This window comes from Geotrypetes seraphini, chromosome 11 (assembly GCF_902459505.1).
Source record: "Geotrypetes seraphini chromosome 11, aGeoSer1.1, whole genome shotgun sequence".
In the NCBI taxonomy this organism is placed as follows: domain Eukaryota; kingdom Metazoa; phylum Chordata; class Amphibia; order Gymnophiona; family Dermophiidae; genus Geotrypetes; species Geotrypetes seraphini.
In genome coordinates, this window is record NC_047094.1 from 72,734,281 (window position 1) to 72,759,383 (window position 25,103).

Consider the following 25,103-nt stretch of genomic DNA (forward strand, 5'->3'; position numbering starts at 1 on the left):
ATCTCCTCAAAATCTGTCTCTTAGTTGCCTCCTCCCCTTTGTGCCCTGACAGAGGATGGTCATGGGCAGTTTGCAATATCATCTTCTTAAATCCCTGTGGAACCACTAGCTGTTCCCTTCTGGTATGAGGGGTCTCCCCCGGGCTCCATCTATATAGTAACCCATGCCTTTTCCCAAACTTAATTAAGCCCTGAGAAGGTATGGACGCTTGTTGCCATGCCTCCTGGAGGGAGGCATCGGCTTTTTGCTCTTCCGGAAAAGTAGGGAAAGCCTCCACTACCTCCTTTGGTAACCAGGGTATCTCTTTTGTATGGGACACTTGTTTGAGAGCCTGAGTCCTTTGTCGCTTTTGCTGCCGCTTCTGAGCTGGGGTCTGTTGGTTTTGCCTCCCGGGGTATCTTTGCACCACCTCTCCGCTAAAGGGAAAAACACTGCCCAACTCTGTCTCCTCTCCTGAAGTCACGGGACCTTGAGACCGAGTTCCTACTAAGCCTTTTTTAGTGCCTAAGTAATCCTCCAGGCCCTCCCAATCCCGGCCTAATATCAGGGCATATGGAGCTCTCGGCACTATTGCCAAAGTGACATTATAAACCTTATTCTTATACAGTATCGTAGTCGGTCGCAGTGGGTATCTTACGTTGTCCCCATGAATGCATCTAATGGCGATAGTGTCAACATCTTCCCCTACCTTTTCCCTGGGGAATAGTTGTCTCCAATAAGCTTTGGCCATCATGGATTGGTCGGCCCCTGTATCAACCAGGGCCACCACCTCTTTCCCGGCTATAGAGACTGACGCCTGAAATTCCCTGGGGCAAGACGTAGCTAAGCCTCGTGGGACCCCCAAATCTCTTTCTCTCTTGCAAAACCACCAGGTGTGTCCCCTTTTCCCACACTGAAAACAACGGCGACCCTCCCTATGTTTGGGATAACCCTGGGTTTTATCCCTCTGGGGTTGGGGGTGAGTAGCCTTCCCTTCCCTTAACTGCTCCTGCATTCCCTCAGGGTTCTGAGCAGGGGTGGCTTTCTCAACCCAGCCGAGATCCAGATAGTCTCCCGCTACCTTTTCCAAGGAATGACCACCTGAGGGTGCAACCCTTTCAACCTCCTCCCAGGCTCCATCAGACGTCACACTAGAGGTTATCCTGCCTAAGTCCAACCTAGATAAAAAATCAGCTCCTACCGCTGTCTCGGGCTCAGGTTTCTGGATTGGACTCCCGGCTGGTCTTGGAGGCGATTGTTGTAGCAGTTGATTAAATAGCTTTGTCTGCTCCCCCATAGCTGTGACCATTTCCTCATGTTGTCTCCGGGAATGTTCCTGAGACCGATACTAAAGGTCTTGATTGGCTTTAAGGACGGCCTGCAGGTCTTCACTCTGCTTCTGCCTCTCCGCAGCGAGGAATGCCATCAACTGTTGTTGATCCATCTTTGCTGAATCTGGAAGGCAAACAAACACAAGAGAAACCCAAGTGTGGCACTTCAAATAACCTGACACCCCTTCCGGTGGAGGAAATGTCAGCCACTCAAGCTAGGGTTACTTTTTATCCTCATCAGCCCCTTAGGTTGGGTACTCTTACCCGCAGTACTGATGAGTCTACGCCTTTGGTTGTTAGGCCTCCCTGGCCTCCAGTCGTTCTCCGCACGGCTTGGGCTCTGCACTGCAACACACCACCTCCGGTCCCCGCTGTCTGCTTTCCGGCACTGTGTCCTCCGCAGTCCTCAGCTTCCAGCAGGTCCGGTCCGGTCAGGTCCCTCTGGATCCGGTCCTTGGTTCCTCCACTGCACTGCTCCTGGCTGTTCGTCCTGCTGCACCTCCTTGCAACCACCGACAAAAAGAGTCCAAAGAACAGTAACTGGAACCAACAAGCTCAAAAAAAAACACAATCCAAAATGGGTTTTCTTTTTTTTTTTTTCCCCAAAAAAAAAAATTCCAAACAAAAACGTTTTTTGTTTTTTTTTTCCAATTCTCACATGTCACCAGCAGGAGGCACTATATCCCACTTCTGACACCACTTGTCGCACACCCGGTATTGGCTAGTCAGAATGGCTACCGGGTGCTGCGCACAAATACAGTTCCTGGACGTGCCTTCGCGAATTGAAAGGCCCTGCTGGTGCTAATAATGTCAGGACACACAAAAATGCTCAGGATATCTGAGTTTTTAAAGATAGCACACTTTATTTAATACAGTCACTGTGCTCATGTCCCAAATCAAAAAAAGTAAAAGAAAACCAAAAAGAAAGCTCAGTAGTCCAGCTTATTCCAGAGCTAAACATAAGCAGCCCTTTCCTCAGGGTAAGCCTTTATCAGGTAGTCCTTATTATTGAAACTTAAAGACAGTTTGTTATAGCAAGCACACTGTGTTAGCCTGAGTGTATCACAGGCTTCTCCCCTTTTAAACCAGCCAAGCTGGCGGGGGTGGGGAGTTGCTGAATCCACTTAATTAACTTGCCAGAGAATGGCCCCTCTATCCCAACCTTGGATCTTTGTGGATTCAGACCCCACAACTCCCACTGAAAAACAATCAGTAGCTAACGTGTCCTTAACACAAAAAGGCAAACAAAAATTCAAAACAGAGTTCACAGTCCTTAGAGTTTCTTTAGGGTGAGACTTAATAAAAATGCTCACACACACATAGTCCCAGCTAGCACAAGTCCCAGGTGCCTCAAAACACCAATCAGTTTTGTAAGAGAAGAAAAAACATAGAAAAACAACTTAACTTTCTTCCATGCAGTCTTCTCCAAGCTCACAGGTAATATCCATTGCTTCCTCAGGTAGGTTTGTCAAAGGGAAGTTACTCAGGTCCTTCATCTCAATCTCGTTCCCTTGCTGAGCTACGGGAGCAGCACCTGGCCATGAGTCTCCTTCCACGGTTGGATCCAGACTGACTCTTCCCAGCTTGGACTGCTGGTTATGACCAGACTTGAGAAAGCCACGCCCTATCCTGAAAGGGGAATGGGTTGGCTTTTGCTGAGCCTTCTGGTGTTGCTCAATTAGTCTCAGGAGCTGTGTGCTAGATTGATTAAGAGCCTGCCTTCCAGAGTGCTTTTTAGCAGGGACTGTTCTAGGTTCAGGGAAGTTCTCAAACTCATTCTGCTTCCCCTCCCCCCAGGGCTCCTGCTCTTGGGCACTCTCATCAGGGCTAGAATCCTGTTCTCCCCTGCTAGCACTGCTGCTACATTGATCAGCCCTTTTAAAGATTAGGGGTTTTTGTATTTTCTCAGTCACAAACCTGACCTCAGTATCGGGTTTGTGACAACAGTGGGTCTGAAACCAAGGCTTGGAGTTAACTCACTCAACAGGCAGAGGTGAGAGAAATCAAGAAGACCACTTCCCAAATGAGAAACTTGAGGTGAGAAGCCATTGGTTTAAATGGTGGTTTCATCAAAGTGGCTAAGATCCCAGACAACTGGAGGTGGTTTGAGTGGAGGTTTGGAATTGAAAAGTCTCTTCATAAACCTGGAAACTAAAGGATGAGAGGCCAGAGATTTATTGTTGACAGGATAGAGAAGAAAATGGAGCATCTTGATGGTGGAAAGTACACTACGTATTGAAACGTGACCATTTCTGTTGATAGCATTGCTGAGTAGAGAGGGTTTTCTGGACTATTCAGAATGCTGCGTTAAGAGTTTTGGGTAATGTGAGAAAGTAATCGCATTACATCTCTCTTTTTACACTTGCATTGGCTTCCTATTTACTACAGAATTTGTTTTTTAAAATTTCAACTCTTACCCAAAGGACTTACTATGTGCATATTCCAGAGTATCTTAAGTAATTTGGCCAGCATGAATGTTAACATCTTTGCAGGTCTCTTCAATTTGTTTATCAAGATTCTAGAACTTGGACACGCAAGCAAATGGTCGGGTAATAGCTGAGCTCCAGACCAGACAAGCTAATACTTCATACATACAACTCCAAAAATTTAATTTTTACTGGAAAAAACGATAGATAAGAAGAAAATGGCATCGGGCAAACAAAATAAAACCGATACAGGAGCCGGAGGAGCAGGAACAAGCAGTAACAAAAGATCAAAGCCAGAGCCAGGGACACCATCAAGAGTACCATTGCCTTCAGAAGATCAAGATATGATGGCAGAAATAAAACAAATAAAGGACATAGTACTGGAAATCAAAAAACAACTACAAAAGGCAATTGATGATGTTGCCATATTAACAAAAAGAGTTGATCTAATAGACAACAAAATGACACACTTGGAGGAAAGATCGGAAGAAGTACATGCTGAGGTTATACAAAACAAACAAGCATGGAAAGAAATGGAAATATTAAAGAAAGATCTGGAAGACTGTGTAAATAGAGAAAAAAGAAATAATTTAAGAATTATTGGGATGCCGGAAGGAGTGGAAAAAAATGATCCCATAAATTTCTTACAACAATTCCTCCCAAAGATACTGCCTATAAAATCCAAGATGCCTCTTGAAATAGAGAGAGCACACAGAATACCGGGACAAAAAACAACCACACAAAAAGGACCAAGAACTTATATTTTTAAATTACTAAGATATCAACATGTAGTTGAAATATGCCAGCTAGCTAAAGAAAACAAAAATCTAAGATGTCAAGATGCACGGATACATATTGTACCAGACTTTGCTAGAGAAACTGCCCAGAAAAGAAAACAACTTCTTGATTTAAGACCCCAACTACGAACACTAGGGGCAAGATATGGACTTCTCTACCCAGCAATAATGAAGGTAACATTAGGAAATAAAACACAAAATTTTACAGATCCTAAAAAATTAGCAGAATACCTTGACACATACGAACAACCAATGACTTCTTAAAAGAAAATTGGAATTATTTTAAAATATTTCAATGAGACTAAAAAGATATCAAAAACTTTTCACTTTGATTTATTCCATTATAAATTATAAATTAATTTCACTACAAAAAAATTTATACTTTAAAAATACACCGTTTAGAATGCTGGAACTTTCAAATTACTTTAAAAAACAACACAGAATACAAACAAGAGCATGGAACAAGCTCAAAAAGAATGCAAACACGTCAATAGCCAATGACGTGGGGGGGGAAAAAAAAATTGACTTACCTAGAGAATTCTAAGTATATGCAGACCAGAAGAATGAAATGGGACAGCCTTTTGAAAGATGTTTGGCATCATCACTTCGTGCTCTCAGGGAGAAGTGAAAAAGAAAGAAAGGAAAGAGAAAACACTGAAAGTGCTGCAGTCGCTGAGTAAAAGGAAAAGAAACTGCGCATAAGCAGGAAGTCTCCTCTTGCTGAGAAGCGCACCGGAAATGAAGAAGAAAGACTGATTCTACGTACTGCGTCTACGGAAAGACAAAAGGAAACTAAAAAAAAAAAAAACTCAAAGGAAGTTTAAAATAACACATGGAAGGAAAAATACAGATAAGAAATAACTCTTATAAAAAAGAAAACGCACCACTTCACTTGATTCACGATAAAAAATCGAAAAAACTGACAACAACAGAGAACTGACCATAAACTGAGCTGTTCTTGCTCACTCAAAGCACCAGGAATGAGAAATGTGGACCAGGATAAAGCTAGGACAACAACTACTGAGAAGAGGACCAGTTTCTGCCTTGCTTTCCAGACCAGTACCTCTCCGGTGCTTGCAGATGCAGATTGGAGACAGAGCAGAACTCAGCAAAGTCTTTACACAGAGTGATATTGAAACTTTTTCTAAGTTAACAGGGGACAGCAACCCATTGCATCCAGATAAAGAATATGCAAAAACCAAAGTATTTAAAAAGACGATTATTCATGATATCTTAATCAACGGGCTTATATCAGCAGTGTTGGGTACTAAAATGCCTGGAAAGAGGTGTATATTAGTGTCTCAGGAAATCCAGTTCTTAACCCCTTTGTATACAAAAGAGGAAATATAGGTTGCAGCAGAGGTAAAAACTCTGAAGAGGTCCATGGCTCATATCTCAGTCTCATGCACTATGAGAAGAATAGGAAGATGGTTGTGCAGGGTTTGGTTAAAGTAGTCCTGCCAAAATACAAGGGCTCCTGAGAACTAAGCATGGTACAAGTATCTGTCTAAAATGGACCTCAAGTGATGTAAAAAAGTTCAGCTTTTTAGAATTCTGATATAATAAATGCTTAGTTCTACAACTAATAGGTGGATGAAAAAAAAAATAAATAAAAACCCAGCAATACACCAAAAAAAAAAAAAAGCTAAGCTCAGAGCAAAATATGATACAAGTTATATATTTAAAAAGAGGGTAGACATCACTACAAATTAAAATAAAAGGACAAAGGTCATCTTTAAAATTATGGAGAGATGGCAGCCCTCATAGTCATGACTCTCTTATATTTATTTTTGGCTCACTTTAAAAATGCTGCATTGGAGATAAAACATAAATGAGCAAATTATTGTTATCTTATAAAAAGACCTGATATTTAAATTTTTTGTATTACTATGAAAGTAATCATTACTGCTTACTGCTGATCAATTGGTTAGAAATCGATACATTGAAAGGCTATTTATTTTCAAGATATTACAACAAGATATTGATAAAGTCTACCTCCACCTATAATATATACAATTGTAAAAAAAAAAAACCTAATTAGAATCTGATGGAGGTTACTTTGATAAGTATAAATGTTGTGATCTCTTCTATGATAGAAATGCAATGTGTGACAACCCCAAGAAATTCAGCCCAAAAGGTTGCTATAATTTAAATAATATAGTAATATACAACCATATTTAGACCTTCAAGAAAAGACATTCATATATGAGAGATTGTAATGTTGTCTCTAGGTGAAAATATTGCTTTGTAGATATAACATAGTAAAATTAAGATAATATTTCTTTATGGGAAAAAAAAAAAAAATAGAGAAATATATATTAAAATTTAAAAAAAAATTGGAAATCAAATATACTCATTAGATAAGATAGATAAAAGTAAAGGGAGGTTGTCAAATATAGGCAATTCCTTATATACTAAAGAAATAAAAGAATATATAGAATTTTGAAAGTAAATATAAAAGAAAACAAAGATATAAAATTATAAACTAATTCAGTAAATGAAATGATAAGATATGTTATTAATATGGAGTAATAATTATAAAATTATAATATTTTAGCTTGTAATGGAGTAATGTCAGACCTGATCTATTTTGCGTTTCCAAGTGATCGTATATATATGGGGTGGGAAGGGAGGGAAAGGGAGGGTATTAAATTTTAAGGGTACGGGCAAAATAGGAAATTCTTCAAACTATCTTATATATGGGAAAATAAAGTTTATTAAAAACACTGAAGATAGGATTGTTATATTACAAATTACAATAATATATAATGGATCTTAAGATAATCTCTTTAAATGTTAATGGTCTCAATCACCCGATTAAAAGAAAAAAGGCATTATTATTTTTAAAAAGACAAAACGCTGATATATGCTGCATACAAGAGACCCATTTGTCAAATAATGAATCCATAAAGCTAAAAGGTAATTGGGTCAAACAATGTTTCTTTTCTGCAGCAATAGGAAAAAAAGCTGGTGTTGCTATATTAATAAATAAAAAATGTACTGCTTCATTTAAATTTAAGGCAGCTGATCCTCTTGGAAGATGGATATATGTAGAAATGGACATGGGAAATACCACCATGACGCTCTTTAATATATATGCCCCTAATTCGAATCAAAATGAATTTTTTAAAACTCTACAACAATTACTTCTTCCACTGGCTACTTCAAATTTAATAGTAGCAGGAGATTTCAATGCTGTGATGGATCCATTGATGGATAAAAATCCGAGAAGATTTATAAAATCATTAGGACTTGATAATTTGGTACAATCTTGTGATTTAAAAGATATTTGGCGCATACTTCATTTTGATGGTCGAGAATTTTCATTTTGTTCACAAGTCCATAACTCTTTTTCTAGAATAGATTATATTTTTGTTTCTAATCAATTAGTACATCAAGTCACACAGGCTATCATTGATCCAATTATATTATCAGATCATGGTGGAGTGTGGATTGAAATTAAAATAATAGATCAAAATAGAAATAAACCTATATGGAAATTAAATAATACACTGCTTGCAGATACTGACTTTTGTACAAATCTTATGGAAAAAATGGAAGAATATTTTCAAATTAATGATATAGAAGAAATTTCCATAGAGACTTTATGGGATGCTTTTAAAGCATACATTAGAGGACAAATTATTTCTTATTCAGCAATGCAAATAAAAAAAGAAAAAAAACAATTTACAGAATTAGAAAAACTAATAAAGTCTCTAGAATCAAAATTAATTGAAAAATGGGATTATTTGACACAAGAAGAATTGTTAAAAACTAAAGGTAAATATAATGAAATTTCTTCAAAAATCATTAGAAAAGATTTATTTGTACAACAAGCTCTGTATTATGGAAATTCAAATAAAGCGGGAAGAATGCTAGCAAATTATCTCAAAGCAAAAAAAACAAAAAACAAAAATAATTGCAATTCAAAATGAGAATAGAGAAATGTTATCTCACAATGATCACATAATGAAACAATTTTTGAAATTCTATAAAAAATTGTATTCTTCCGAGCCTTATTCAGAAAAGGAAAAAGATGGTTTAGAATTTCTAAAGTTAATAAAAGGACCGAAAATTCCTGAACATATAAAACGAAGTTTAGAAGAACCAATATCCTTAAAAGAATTAGATACAGCATTGAAGTCCCTTAGGGTTGGATCCGCTCCAGGTGGAGATGGTTATACAGTAGAGTTTTATAAATCATTTCAAAACATTACAATGCCCTATTTATTAAAATTATATCAGACACAACTAAATAAAGGTTATATCACAGGTACTATGGCTGAATCAATAACTATAGTTTTACCTAAGCCAAATAAAGATCCCACTTTGGTTTCAAATTATAGACCTATTTCTTTAATAAATGTAGATGGAAAAATTTTGACCAAGGCATTAGCATTAAGATTGGCTAAAGCTCTCCCTTTCATTATTGATATGCATCAGACAGGTTTTGTTGCTCAAAGACATTCATCTCATAATACTAGATTGGCACATCACATGTTATATTTGACAAAATCCATTAATGACCCAACATTCTCTATTTCATTAGACGCTGAAAAAGCTTTTGATAGAGTGGAATGGACCTTCATGTTTCAGGCAATGGAATGGTTTGGTATAGGATCCGGTTTTATACAAATAATAAAAGCATTGTATAACTCCCCTGCAAAGGGGAGTTAGACAAGGATGCCCACTATCTCCACTGCTTTTTGATATCGTTTTAGAACCCTTGTTATTAGCTATAGAACAAACAAGGGAGATACAGGGTATTCCACATTCAGATAGAGAATATAAATTATCAGCATATGCTGATGATATTTTACTTTACTTGAGAAATCCGGAAACAACCATTCCAAATTTGCTTGAATTGATTGAAAAATTTGGAAAATTTTCAGGATATAAAATAAACTGGAATAAATCAGAAGTACTTCCACTCAATGTACATTGTACAAAAAGTCTATTTGATTCATTTTCTTTTATTTGGAAAGAAGAAGGAATAAAATACTTAGGAATTTGGATTACAAAAACTGTAGATGAGACAATGAAAATTAATGAAAAAAATATATTACAAAAAGTGTCAGAAATGTGTGAGCAATGGAATCCTCTGTGCATATCCTGGTGGGGGAGAATACAAACTGTAAAAATGATGATATTACCAGTAGTTTGTTACCAAATGGGTATGATACCAATTTTTTTTCAGGGGTCATTTTATAAAAAACTGGATAAGATGTTAACAAAATTTATTTGACTTGGAAAAAACCCCAGAATTGCTCTAGTATCATTACAAAGACCAATTGCGGAGGGAGGGGTAAATTTTCCAAATTTTTATAGGTACCATCAAGCCTATATTATGCATCAGTGTATGTATTGGATCCTCCCAGAACCCATTGAACATATACCAGATTGGTTCTGGTTAGAATGGAGATTAATGTTTCCTTTACGTCTAAGTCATGTTATCAGTATTCAAATGCCAAGGTTATATAAGGATCACAAAATATTGGTTGATACTTGGAAAACTATAAGATATATAAGTAATCTAACTCCTATTCCAATAACTAAATCAACGACTCAAACAATATGGCTCAATCCAAAGATCAAAGTTGGCGGTTTTAAAATTATCTGGAAACATTGGATGATTGCTGGAATTCGGATTTTAGAAGATGTAATAAATAAAGGTAAACTGCTTGAATTTTCACAATTGCAAAATAAATTCGGTTTGAATAAATCACAATATTTCAGATGGATGCAATTGAAGCAGGCCATTCAGGTAGGGTTATCCCATTATCCCAGGACAAGCAGGCAGGTATTCTCACTAGTGGGTGATGTCATCCGACAGAGCCCCGATACGGACATCTTGAAAGCATGTCTTGCTTGAAGAAACTTAGAAGTTTCGAGATGCCCGCACCGCGCATGCGCCAGTGCCTTCCCGCCCGATGTACCGGGCGTGTCTCCTCAGTTCTTTTCTTTCCGCGGAGCTGAGAAGTTCTCTTCAATCTGCGCTGACTGAATTTCAGTTTTTCTTTGCCTTCTTTAACCCGCGTTTTGGTTTATTTCTTTGAATTCACTTTACTTTACTTTACTTTTTCAAAAAAAAAAAAAAAGTTCAAAATTATTTCTTCCGGCGGTTCGGCCGGCCCGGCCTCGTGGCTGCGGCCTACCTCTTTTGACATTGCAGCGTCGATTTTCCGGCCTATGTCACGGCCAATCACCGGTTTTAAAAAGTGCAGCAAGTGCCAGCGTGCGATTTCGTTGACGGACCCGCATCGACGCTGCCTTCAGTGTCTTGGTCCGGACCACGTTCCGAAATCGTGCCGGCCTTGCTCCACGCTCACTGCGCACTCGTTTAAGCGGCGTTGCTTACTTTGGGAGTCGATGTTCAAGATGGAGACTGCCAAGGATCTATCTGCTTCTACATCTGCTGAGGTTTCACCGGTTCGCTCGAAACCTGCATCGACGACTTCCGCATCCGGCATCATGAAGCCAGCATCGTTTACACCGGCTGCGGCTTCCAGTTCCGCTGCGGCGCCTGCCTCTGTCTCTTCGGTTCAGGTACCGCCTTCCACTGTCCCTCCCGTGGTCATCAAGGTGCCCAAAGCTACTAAGCAGAAGCACTTGGCCGCGAAGGAGCACGAAGACCGTGCAGGAGGACCCCCTTTCGGTGCGGATCCCTCCATATCGGCTTCGCTTCGATCCCTGCTGGAAGCTCAGTTTGTCGAGCTTATGCAAACTATGGGACCCCGGCTTATCGCCAACATTCAGGGTGAAGTCCGAGCACCGGTCCCTGAGGGCGGTCCGCCCCCTCCCCCTCCTCCTCGCCGTTCGATCTCGCTGCTCGACGAGGGGGATCGGCGGAGGGCGGCGGATGCCTCCAGGAGGGCTTCCCTTCCTGATATGCCACCTTTAGAGCCCATTACTCCTCCAAGGCAACAGGGCGCTGGGACGGTCCCTGATATTCGGAGTCCTGGGCATACTGCATCGCAGGAAGAGTTCTTCCGCACTCCATACCAGACTTGGGTGGCGCTGCGTGAGTCCGCGTCCTTGCCACCTCTGCGATCCACCGCTTCGTGCCCCATCCATTCCTTAGAGGCTTCGGGGGATCGTGCGATGCACAGAAGTTCTCGCTCCCCATCCCGGCACCGGGAGGGGCATCGTTCTCGTCATTCATCTCGACACTCCTCACGTCATTCGGAAGTGTCCCCACAGAAAAAGATGCAACATTTGGGATACTCATCGTCCGATGTTTCCCAACCGGAGGGACCAGAGTATGAGGAACCATCTACCTCTTATTCTCCATGCCGGTCTCAGCTCTCCCTAGACCCGGAGGCTTCCACTTCGTCTAGTCCGTCTCGGCGGCCGGCCTTGACGGACCAATTGTCTTTCTCATCTTTTCTCCGACAGATGGCGGATGACTTAGATGTGACTTTGGATACTGGATCTAAATATTCTAAGGAGTATTTGGATACGATGCATTTGCCTCACCCTCCGGCGGAGACTCTTCAGCTTCCTTTGCATAAATTGCTGGACCAGACTTTCATGCGCTGTTTTGAGACACCGTATTCTATCCCTGCGGTTCCCAGCAAGCTGGATGCTCGATACCGCATCGTTCACCACAAGGGGTTTGAGGGAGCTCAACTTTCTCATCAGTCTCTGCTGGTCGAGTCTTCTCTCAAGCGTTCTCACCCTTCCCAGGTCTACGCTTCTGTGCCTCCGGGCAGGGAGGGGAGAACGATGGACAAGTTTGGTAGACGAGTTTACCAAAATTCGATGATGGCGACTCGAGTGCTCAATTACAATTTCTTCTTCTCTTCTTATTTGGATTTCTTCTTGCCGGTCCTCCGCAAGTTCGTCCCTTTCATCGATGCTGAAGCTCGTTTCCAGTTTGAGGAGGTGGTGGCAACCCTGTCCCAGTTGCGGCTGCAGCTGATGCAATCCTCCTACGATGCCTTCGAGCTCTCGGCACGTGCTGCGGCCTGCTCAGTCGCCATGCGTCGCCTGGCCTGGCTTCGCACTATTGATATGGATCCGAACCTCCAAGACAGATTGGCTAATGTGCCTTGTGCGGGAGCGGATCTATTCGATGAGTCTATCGAGACTGTCACTAAAAAGCTTTCGGACCACGAGAAGTCTTTTCAATCCATTCTGCGTCCTAAGCCTAAGCCTCAACAGTCTCGTCCATCTAGACCGCCTCAAATCTACCAGAGGCGTTATCAACCAAGACAGGCTCCCCCAGCGAGACAGCCTGCGAAGAGGCAGCCTCCACAGAAGTCTCAGCAGAAGCCTCAGATGCCGGCTGCACCCAAGGCCACTCAGCCCTTTTGACTCTCTTCCAGGGAGCATAACCGACGTTCTATCTTCCCTTGTTTTTCCCATCGGGGGTCGACTCCACCATTTTTATCATCAATGGGAGTCGATCACCTCGGACCTTTGGGTCCTTACCATCGTAAGAGAGGGATACTCTCTTCATTTCCAACGGGTCCCCCCGGACCACCCTCCAAGAGAGTATCCTTCCAACTCGATGCAGATCGCTCTTCTTCTACAGGAGGCGCAGGCTCTGCTTCGGCTTCGAGCCGTCGAGCCGGTGCCAGTAGATCAGCAAAACCGGGGGTTCTACTCCCGGTATTTCTTGGTTCCGAAGAAGACGGGCGATCTGCGTCCCATTTTGGACCTTCGAGTCCTCAACAAGTTTTTGGTTAAGGAGCGGTTCCGCATGTTGACCCTTGCCTCTCTCTACCCCCTACTCGAGCAGAACGATTGGTTATGCTCTCTGGACCTCAAGGAGGCCTACACTCACATCCCGATTCATCCGGCCTCCCGCAAGTTCCTCAGATTTCGGGTGGGACATCTACATCTGCAGTATCGAGTGCTTCCATTTGGCCTTTCCTCTTCGCCCAGAGTCTTCACGAAGTGTCTGGTGGTGGTGGCCGCTGCACTCCGGAACATGGGTCTTCAGGTGTTTCCATACCTCGACGACTGGCTCATCAAGGCCCCGTCGGCCCCAGAGGTCATTTCGGCGACCTTGACCACGATTTGTTTTCTGCAGAGCTTGGGCTTCGAGATCAACTTTCCCAAGTCACATCTTCAGCCCACCCAGACTCTCCCCTTCATCGGGGCGGTCCTGGATACCATCCAACTTCGAGCGTTCCTCCCTCCTCAGCGCATGGATGCTCTTCTTCTACTCTGCCAGTCGGTGTCTTCTCGCCCGTCCATCTCAGCGAGACACATGATGGTCCTCTTGGGTCACATGGCATCCACAGTTCATGTGACACCTTTTGCCAGACTACATCTCAGAATTCCTCAATGGACCTTGGCATCTCAGTGGACTCCGGTCTCCGAACCATTGTCCCGCCACATTGTAGTCACTCCTGCTCTACGGCAGTCTCTTCTTTGGTGGATGACCTCTTCGAATCTATCCAGAGGTTTGCTGTTTCACTCTCCTCCCCACCAGAAGGTTCTCACGACCGATTCATCGAACTATGCATGGGGAGCTCATCTGGATGGTCTTCGCACTCAGGGGTTCTGGACCAGTGCGGAACGACTCCATCAAATCAATCTTCTGGAGCTCAGAGCCATCTTCAATGCTCTTCAGGCTTTTCAACATCTGCTTCACGACATGGTGGTCCTAATTCGCACCGACAATCAGGTCGCCATGTATTATGTAAACAAGCAAGGGGGCACGGGCTCGGCCTCCCTTTGCCAGGAAGCTCTTCGAGTCTGGGATTGGGCGGTCCGCCACAACACCTTCCTCAGAGCTGTCTACATTCAGGGGAAGGACAATGTCTTGGCAGACAAATTGAGCCGTCTACTCCAACCTCACGAATGGACGCTCAATTCCAAACCCCTTCATCAGATATTTGCACAATGGGGGACACCTCAGATAGACCTCTTTGCAGCCCCCCCACAACTTCAAGCTGCCTCAGTTTTGCTCCAGGATCTACACTCCTCTCCGCCTCGAGGCAGACGCCTTTCTACTAGAGTGGGGGAATCGCTTCCTTTATGCGTTCCCTCCCTTTCCTCTCATTCAGAAGACTCTGGTCAAGTTAAGATCAGACCGTGCCACCATGATCCTGATTGCTCCTCGGTGGCCCAGACAACCTTGGTTCTCCCTTCTACTTCAACTCAGCAGCAGGGAGCCAATACTTCTTCCAGTGTTTCCTTCACTGCTTACTCAACATCAAGGTTCCCTGCTTCATCCCAACCTGCAGTCTCTCCACCTGACAGCTTGGTTCCTTTCAACATAACCCCTCACCAGTTCTCTCAAGCTGTGAGGGAGGTCTTGGAGGCTTCCAGGAAGCCTGCTACTCGACAATGCTATTCCCAAAAATGGACGAGATTCTCGACCTGGTGTATTTCCAATGCTACAGAACCTCAGAAAGCTTCTCTATCGTCTGTATTGGACTATCTTCTACACCTGTCCCAGTCTGGTCTCAAGTCTACTTCTATACGAGTCCACCTGAGTGCTATTGCGGCTTTCCATCAGCCTCTACAGGGGAAACCTCTCTCTGCTCATCCTGTGGTTTCCAAATTTATGAAAGGACTTTTTCATGTCAATCCTCCTATCAAACCTCCTCCTGTGGTTTGGGATCTCAATGTTGTCCTGTCTCACCTTATGAAGCCTCCGTTTGAACCTCTCAAAACGGCTCCTCTTAAGTATCTCACCTGGAAGGTGGTTTTTCTGGTGGCCCTCACGTCAGCTCGCCGAGTCAGTGAGCTTCAGGCCCTAGTGGCAGATCCACCCTTCACTGTATTCCATCATGACAAGGTGGTTCTCCGTACTCATCCAAAATTCTTGCCTAAAGTGGTCTCTGAATTTCACATCAATCAATCCATCGTGCTTCCAGTGTTTTTTCCAAAGCCTCATTCTCATCCTGGGGAATCTGCTTTGCACACTCTGGACTGTAAACGTGCTCTGGCTTTCTACTTGGATCGCACAAAGCCACACAGAACTGCACCTCAACTTTTCGTCTCCTTTGATCCAAACAAGTTGGGACGACCTGTATCGAAGCGCACCATCTCTAACTGGATGGCGGCTTGTATCTCTTCCTGCTATGCCCAGGCTGGATTATCCCTTCCCTGTAAGGTCACAGCCCACAAGGTCAGAGCAATGGCAGCCTCTGTAGCCTTCCTCAGATCGACACCGATTGAGGAGATTTGTAAGGCTGCCACTTGGTCCTCGGTTCATACCTTCACCTCTCATTATTGTCTGGATACTTTCTCCAGACGGGATGGACAGTTTGGCCAAACTGTATTACAAAATTTGTTTTCTTAAGTTGCCAACTCTCCCACCATCCCATTGGGGTTAGCTTGGAGGTCACCCACTAGTGAGAATACCTGCCTGCTTGTCCTGGGATAAAGCAATGTTACTTACCGTAACAGTTGTTATCCAGGGACAGCAGACAGCTATTCTCACATCCCACCCACCTCCCCTGGGTTGGCTTCTCAGGCTAGCTACCTGATCTGAGGAGACACGCCCGGTACATCGGGCGGGAAGGCACTGGCGCATGCGCGGTGCGGGCATCTCGAAACTTCTAAGTTTCTTCAAGCAAGACATGCTTTCAAGATGTCCGTATCGGGGCTCTGTCGGATGACATCACCCACTAGTGAGAATAGCTGCCTGCTGTCCCTGGATAACAACTGTTACGGTAAGTAACATTGCTTTCAGGTAGGGTTCCCTGAATGGAAAAATCTTAATAATTATCATAATATAGAATTCTTATGTTTTCAGATAGATTCCATGGGTCACCAGGCCGCAAGGTGGTATAAATTAATATCTGAATTTGTATATAAAAAGAAAAAAAATGGTCTTAGAGATATTTGGAGCATTGAGATTAAGCATCAGATCAATGCATCTCAATGGCCACGACTTTGGTCTTGGAGGATAAGATGTACACTGTCAGCATCTATGAGACAAACTTGGTTTTTTATTTTACATAGAGCTTTATGGACCCCTACACGTTTACATAGAATTGATAGCTCTAAGTCTAATAGATGCTGGCATTGTCATCTTGAAGCAGGGACATTAGATCATCTTTTATTCTATTGTCCATTCATATTAACAATTTGGAAATCAATTTGGCCCCAAATCAATAGGATGTTAGAAAATCCTGTAGCCTTGACATACGATACAATTCTATTTGGTACTGCAATGAGATCTCAAAGTCAAATTTCATCAAATAACAACAAACTTTTATTTATAATGACTGGAATAGCAGTACAACAAATTACACACAAATGGAAAAATTGTGACAGATTGAACTATAATTTTTGGTGGAACTCAGTTTGCCATATATATAAAATGGAACATACATTTGCAACACAAAAAGGATATATGGATAAATTCAAAAAGATTTGGGGACCATTAACAAAATATTGTAATAATTGAATTTCATTTTCCCATAATAAGAAAATAGTTAAAGAAGAAAAGGGAGGGAGGGGATATGGGAGGGGGGTTTATACTCTTTATTATAAATTATAAATAAAATATTATTAATAGATGGTATTCTTACATGAAAACAATGTAATAAAGGGAAGGGAAAAAGGTTAATAATTTAAAAAATAATTGATAAAATCATTACAATATATATGTTGTATAACTTTATAAGAAAAATAATTACAGTTATATGATATATAAAATCATAAGAAATATAAGTTAAGAAATGTTATGTATAAAATACATTATAGAAATATCAAGTGTATTAATAAGATAATTGTATGAAAATTTATGACACTTGTTGTTAAATGAAAAAAAATCAATAAAAAAACTTAAACAAGAATGTCAAAAAAAACAAAAAAAAAACAATTTGTTTATCATACGTTTCTAGTGCTAAATGGACATCTACACTAGCAAATGTTTTTGAATGGATTCTCTCCACAAAGCTGAACTGCCTTTTTAAAAATTAAAAGCCCATTTCTTTAATCTAGCATTCAGTTTACAACTAAGTTTCAAAGTTTATTTAAAATTTGTTATACCGCCTAATCAAGCTTTTAGGCAATGTACATTACAATAAAATACATAAATAATAGTTAAAATTGACAAATATGGACAAGACAGGGAGTATATTAATACCATTTCAGACGTACATAAACACTAGGTTAAAGGGAAGAACTACAATTGTAAGAGTAAAAGAATGTAAAAGGGAAAAAACAAGAGGAAGGGGTGAAAGTATCAGATCTTCCAATTGTCCTTGATGAAGGATAGAAGATTTACTAACATGCTGAAAGATATGCAACAGAGTAGTTTTTTTGTTTTTGGCATGTATGAAGTAGGTCTCTCCTATCTTAAATTTATGGAATTCTTTTTAAAATATTTTAATGTAAACCGCCTAAATCTGCACTGGCTTCGCAGTATATCAAGTTTTTAATAAACTATATTTATTTCTTGCTATACCACCCATTTGGTATCATCTGAGAGGTTTACATGTGGAGGAGCATTTTTGACATGACATCTATCTTTGAATTGAGATGTTGTGTCAAAAATATCTCAAAACATCTCAAATCCTAATTAAACCAGAAAAACAACTTAATTTCTGGTTCAATTATGGCTTTGAGCTGGACATTTTGAGTATGAAAATGTCTATCTGTAATGGAAGATTAGGGTAACTTCTTACCTCAATCTTCTGTCTGGTAAAAGGGTACAGGAGTTCTGACAAGTGGGTCATGTATTCCAACCCGTAAGTTAGTGTAGGAGGAGTTTAATTTTCTTTGGTTCCACATCCTGCTCTGGGCTGCATTACAGCTCATGCTCAATTCATACCAATGCACTATAAGAGGAGAAATAAATAGGAGGGCTGCAGGGATTCTCCCTGACATAGCCAATTCTGTTGTGCTCTTTAAATAGTGTTGAGAATCAAATCAGTTTCACTATAAAACAGTGTTCAAAACATACAAAACAAAAGAAAACAACCAAGCTGGAACTAACAACCCACCTACCTGAGCGCAATCAGCACTAACACTTATGGGAGATCCTATGACTATAATTGAGAAGTTACAACATTCTTCAAATACCGTATTTTTCGTTCCATAAGACGCACCCACCTCTAGAGGAGGAAAAACCAAGAAAAAAAATTCTGAACCAAATGATGTGTCCTGTACCCTGCCCCTGTCCCCCCTCTGGTGGTCTAGTAGTAGGCTAGGACAGGGTACAGGGCACATCTAATGGTAGGCACGTCTAGTGGCAGCCAGCCAGCCTACTCCAAAACCCCCAGCCAATGCCAAGCCAGCCAGCCCCAAGGCAACCAGCCAACCCACCCCCAAGCCAGCCAGCCAGCCCCCAATCAATCCGGCCAGCCAGCCAGCCCAAAGGCAACCAGCCAACCCACCCCAGGCCAGTCAGCCAGTCCTAAGCCTGCCAATCCACCCCAAGCCAGCCTGCCAGCCCCCAGTCAACCCAGCCAGCCAGTCCCAAGTCAACTCGGCTAGCCAGTCCCAAGTCAGCCAGCCCAAAGGCAGGCAGGCATCCTCCCCCCCACTCCCGTGTACCTTTTTTTGTCATCCCGGCGGTCCAGTGCGTTTTCCGCACTCCTGCTTGGGTTCCGCTGCTCTCTTCCAGCAGCATCAGCGGTGCAGGAGGCAGGCGCGTGCTTTTTGCGTGCCTGCTTGGTCCCTCCCTGCACTCCGAATGGCTGCCTGTCAGTTCTCGCGGGACGAGAACTGACAGGCAGCCATTCAGAGTGCAGGGAGGAACCAAGCAGCCACGCAAAAAGTGCGTGCTTGCCTCCTGCACTGCTGTGCCACTGCCGGAAGAAATAAAAACCCTGGTAGGAGCACGGAAAGCACGCTGGACTGCCGGGATGACAAAAGGAGGTACGGGTTTTGTTTAGGGGGTTTTTACATTTGCTGCTTAAGATGCACCCTTATTTCCACCCCCTTTTTGGGGGTGGAAAAGGTGCATTTTATGGAGCGAAAAATAAGGTACAGGCAGAAATCCAAACTTCTGGATACATATACCTGAATGAGTCAGAAAGCAGGCTAAATGGAAATCTGACAAGGCAGATTGCCAAGACTCCTGTACCCTTCTACCAGAAAGAAGATTATCAAGGTAAGAACTTAATCTTCCCTTCTGGTGCAAAAGGGTACAGGAGTCTTGACAAGTAGGATGTGCCATAGCACTCCCTGAAGTCTAGGGTGGGAAGATGAGTCTGCTGACAGCACCATGGACCCGAAAACAGTGTCCATACATGCTACCACGTTCACTCTGTAAAATTTTGTAAAAGTATAGAGGGTGGCGTGAGCTCTGAAAGATGTCGACGGCTGTTTACCACAGCCAATGTACACAGAGGTAATCGTCATGTGAATCCATCTGGAGATAGACACCTAAGAGGTTCTTTCCCTGCTTGCCAGTGTTTGTAAAACAAAAAGGTGATCCAAAAGACAAAATTCTAGATAACGGAGGAGAACTCTTCTAACATCTAGCAACTCCAACATCTTATCTTTTTTCTTCGAACCTGTGGCCTGGAATGCAGCACTTACTGATTAACAAGAAAGGCCAACACCACCTTTGGCAAAAATGAGGGAACTGTACAGAGAGTAACCCCGGCCTCCAAATATTTAAGGAATAGCACTCTGCATGAGAGCATTTGTAATTCTGAGAATCTGCACCGAGGTGATGGCCACTAAGAAAACCATTTTTTACAGTCAGATCCATAAGAGAAGCCTCCTGTGCAAACTCATATGGGCCTTAGTGAGACTGTGCAAAACCATGTTAAGGGTCCAAGTTGGAAAAGGTTGCCGTACAGGGGGATGCAGCCACAGTGCCCACTTCAAGGATAACCCTGCTACCTGCACTTTGAGGGAACCAACCGCAAGACCCTTCTCAAGACCCGCTTGCAGGAACACTAAGACTTACAGCTACTGGGGTTCTCAATGGTTCCATCTGCTCCTGCACACACCAGTGCTGGAACATTTTCCAGGTCTTGGCATAGGCCGTCAACATCACTGGCTTCTTAGAGCGTAGGAGAGTCGTTATGATCAACTCTGAGTATCCCTTTTTCTTCCAGGCCATGCACTCAAAAGCCATGCCGTAAACCTAAATTGTTCCAGGTCCTCTAAGGTAATTGTACCCTGTGAGAGAAGATATGGATGAAGCTGCAGTCTGAGACACCTGTCTCTTTGTAATTGATTTAGATCTGTGTGCCTGGGCCGATGCAGCCAATCAGGGGTAACTAGGATTACTAATCCCGGGTGGCACGCAATCTCTTTTACGTCCATGGTCGTACTAGAGCATCTCTTCTGGTGCTTCTGGGCGTGCATCTTCAGGTGAAAAAACATGAGACTTTCTTGTTGTTGGTTGATGCCATCAGACCAAATGTCGGGCACCCCCATTGACACACAGTGCTGTTGAAGGCCTTCTAGGACTGTGTCCACTCCCCTGGGTCGAGTTTGTTAGCTGAGGTAGTCTGCCTACACATTGTCTACTCCTGCTACATGTGCTGCTGACAGCGCCTGCGGGTGGACCTCCAGCCAATGAAACAGCAATTGGTCTTCTAGCTTCAATGGAGCACTTTTGGTGCCTCCTTGTCTGTTGGCATATGCCACCGCTGTGTCATTGTCTGAGAAAACCCTGACCACTTTGCCTTCCAGGTGCTCTGCCATGTCCGCAGTGCCAAACAGATGGTCCTCAGCTGTAGTCTGTTTATATATATCATTTCCTTTGGGAGGGAGACCAATATCCCTGGACTAAGTGACCTTCGCAATGGCTTCCCCAGCTGTACAGGCTGGCCTCTGTCATCAGAATCACCTAGGAAGATATGTGATGAGGTGGGCCTTTGGCCAGCGACTACAGCTGTAGCCACCAACACAAACTGCGCTGTGCTTCCTCCATCCAGTACAAAGGCATTTGGAGAGAATCCTTCTGCAGAGACCAGCGGGACAATTGCGTGTCCTCTATGGTCTGCAAGCGCTTAAGGTTGGAGTTTGCAATACCAATATAAACTGTATTTCCATAATCCAACTAGAAATGCATGCATAAGGGTATGTAATGCAGCTTCATTGAAGTAATGCTTAATGGATTGTAATTGTCATGATGTGTAGATATAGAAGAAACCTGTTCAGAAAAGATAATTTGGAAACTTATGCACATAAAGAACATGTTACAGAATTGCCTTATAAATGTATAAAGAGAAGGTGACAGATTATGTCTCACTAATATTGGTTTAGTTGTGTTAACATTAATATTAACAAATACAACTTATTTCCTTGCCCCTCAAGCATAAGCACATTGATGGCAGTTTACAATAAAATGATCTACATTTTTAAGGTTATTTTGTTGGGAAGTGCCTGTTTTGGGCCAGATAATTTGTCTGTGTGCACTGTTTTGAGGCCTGAGTTTCGATTGTTGTTCTTGATATTTTCTGAGTCTTCAGTTTAATGTGTAGGTGTCTCATGGTCTGCCTCATTACCTCCCTTCAACTTTGCTTGGTACTATCGCCTGTCTTGCTCATGCCTGAACTTTGAAAACACTTTGTACCTTTCAGATTTCTTCCTGGGAAAACATTTCCTTTTGTATGGGGACTTTCCACCTGCAGAGCGAAGGATGCTGTCTAGATATATCATTGCATTCAACGGGTAAGCGATGCTTTCTTAGTCATATGATTTCTCATATCATTTAACAAAGAATTGTGATTGCTCTGTTAGCTCATTTGGATATGTGGCAATAAGGGTCAACAGCTGAGTTCCAAATGATATCTTTTTATTGGACTAACATAATGCTTCTTTGATGAACTTTGGGAGTTATCCTCTCCTTCAGGTCAGTGAAGAAACAGTGTAGTTTAATTAGTACAATCTCATCAAGTTCCTAAGCTATCTATATGTGTAATAATCCAAGAAAAGGGATCAAGTCTTAGAAATTGAGTTATTCAGCTGGCTAAGTAATCAAGAAGATGCTGATTCAAACGCAACAAACCACATCTTTCTATCATTTCATTTGCCAGAGATATACTGTTTCAATTAACCAAAATTTTTAGTTATAAATAGAACCCAACTGAGATTGTTGCCTCATTTCTCAAGTAGACTAAGTCACAATAAATAGAGTAGGGAGGCTGGTTTGTTGAAATTCGTAAATGTAAGGAGGTCAAAAATGATATGAAAAATCAATACTATAACGAACTCCTCGAGAAAATTACATATAGAAAATTCATAAGAAATTTTTATGAAGTTTTTGAGAAATTTTTATCACAAACACTCAGAAATGTATAATTCAGCCAAAAACCGAAGCTCCTATAGCCGAACCCACCGCTCCATCACTGTGTATGGAGTTTTTTTGAAAACGTGCTGATAAGTGCTATTCAAATAAATACTACAATAGTTTCTAGTGGCAAAAAAAGGAGAGAAAATGACTCCCACTTATCTTTGAAAGTTGTTCAACAGGTCCCGACATTGACCATATTTCAAAATTCTGTTTCAAGGAACCCAAAAAAAGTTCTTAGTGGTTCAGATGCCAGAAAGACTGGTGATAGTGCAATTAGAGAAAATCACATGTTTTGTTGTTGTGCACCTAATGTGTGTGTGTGTGTGTATATATATATATATATATATATATATATACATATATATATATACACTTCTTCTGTCCTCCAGACCTCGTTCCAGTCCCCAACCAACATCTCTCTCTGTCCCTCCAGGAGTCCAACTTTTCTTCTTCTCTCTTCCACCCCTATTGGCAACATGTCTCCCTCTCTCTCCCTCCTTTGTTATGATCTTGTATCTCTCTGTTCTTCCTTAAGGTCTCTCCCCTTCTGTCTGCACCTCCCATAGTTCAGCATCTGCTTTTTTCAAACAGACGCCTTCATATTAGCCAATGCCCTAACAACCTGCCGTCCCTGGTTCTAAACCAGTTGACTCGGTTTCTACCAAACTTTATTTTGTTATTAATAACAATCTTTATGCTATTTTCAAAATGAGATAACTTCACAATGAATTTACAAACCCTTTCCCAAACTTATGTTATTTATTTTTTATGTTGGCTTGTTAACCTATCAGATCTAATTGATGTCATAATGACATCTTCCTACTGTTTAAAATTAAAATCAAGTATAGTCCTAAATGAATAACTTTCCTTTTTCTTAATAAACATCCAATTTCTTTGTACTGATTTTAAATTTCCCGGCAACTGGTGCCTTAGGATGGAGGCCTTTGATCTGATAGTACGGTCGTGGAGTCGGCCAGTGATGGATCTCATTGCCATGCGCTTCAATTCCAAGGCACAAAGGTTTTTCAGTTGACATAGAGATTTGTCAGGCTGAGGGGCTAGATGCTCTCATGCAGTTTGAACCGTTGGACAGCTTACTGAATGTCTTTCCTCTGTGGTCATTGATGGGCAATTCTTCTTCACATTGTGCTTCACACAGGTCATATGATTCTGGTGGCTCCGGATTGGCCCAGGTGCCTGTGGTACGAAGATCTGGTCCATCTCCTATTCCTCTGCTCCTCTAGAGCGACCTTCTGACTCAGGAGCCCATTCCCATTTTTGATCCAGGTCCCTTATGTCTTATGGCTTGGCTCTTGAAAGGGAGCACCTAAGGAAGTACGGTTATTCAGATAAAGTAGTCTCTACTCTATTGGGATCTCAGGGGTTCTCAACTTCTGTGGCTTATGTGCACATCTGGCACCTCTTTGAGAACTTGAGTTCTGCTCAGGTGGTAGTTCCCCTGCGTGCATCTTTGCCGCACATCTTGGATTTTTTGCAGGATGGCCTGGAGTAGGTCCTTGCTTGGTCCTCCTTGCGGGTTTAGGTGGTGGTCTTGTTGACCTTTAGAGGACCTTAGCTTGGTCGGCAATTGTCGTCTCTTCCCGAAGTGATCCATTTCCTGAGAGCGGCAAAGTTAATACGGCCTCCGGTTCACCCTTCAGTTCCAGCCTGGGATCTCAGTCTTGTTCTTTCGGTGCTGATTTGTCCTCCTTTTGAACCCCTGAGTTCCTGCATGCTGAAAGACCTTACTTTGAAGGCAGTTTTTCTTGTAGTCATTACTTCAGCAAGATGTTTGTCGGAGTTGCAAGCTTTTTCTTGTTGAACTCCTTTCTTGGAATTTTCTAGGGAGCGTGTGGTACTGTGGCTTGTTCCTTCCTTTCTTCCTAAAGTTGTTTTCCCCTTTTCATGTGACTCAGACCATTGCCCTTCTGATTTTGGGTAGTCAGGAGGGTTCTTTAGCGCAGAGGCAGTTACACAAATTGGATATCTGCAGAGTCCTCCATGCTTAAGTGAAAAGGGCTCTGGAGTTCTAGCAGTCAAATCATCTTTTTGTTCTCTTAGCAAGCAGATGTAAGAGGGAGGGTGCCTGTAAGACTTTGATTGCACACTGGATCAAGGAGACTATCACTACAGCATATTTTCTTCAGAAGAACTCTGTTCCTGACTTTCTCAAGGCTCATTCCACATGGGGTCAGGTGGCGTCTTGGGCAGAGCGCTCTCTTGTGCCCCCGGTGGATATCTGTAAGGCTGCAGTTTGGTCTTCTCTGCATTCTTTTGTGTGTCACCACAGAATGGACATTCAGGTGCGTTGGGATGCTGTTTTTGGTGAGTGGGTTCTTGTGGCGGCCCTTCAGGGTTCCCACCCATGATGAGTACTTCTTTGGTATGTTCT

The 25,103-nt window shown here is 42.4% G+C and overlaps 1 protein-coding gene across 4 annotated transcripts in view; it reads left to right on the top strand.

Annotated features, from left to right (window-relative positions):
- XRCC1 (X-ray repair cross complementing 1) overlaps positions 1-25,103 on the top strand; it is a 176,311-nt gene that overhangs the window by 140,624 nt on the left and 10,584 nt on the right. For all 4 annotated transcript variants that reach the window (XM_033963446.1, XM_033963445.1, XM_033963444.1 and 1 more), the window contains exon 16: positions 21,999-22,089. In XM_033963446.1, coding sequence (XP_033819337.1) covers positions 21,999-22,089 — 91 coding nt within the window. The remainder of the gene's footprint in view (positions 1-21,998; positions 22,090-25,103) is intronic.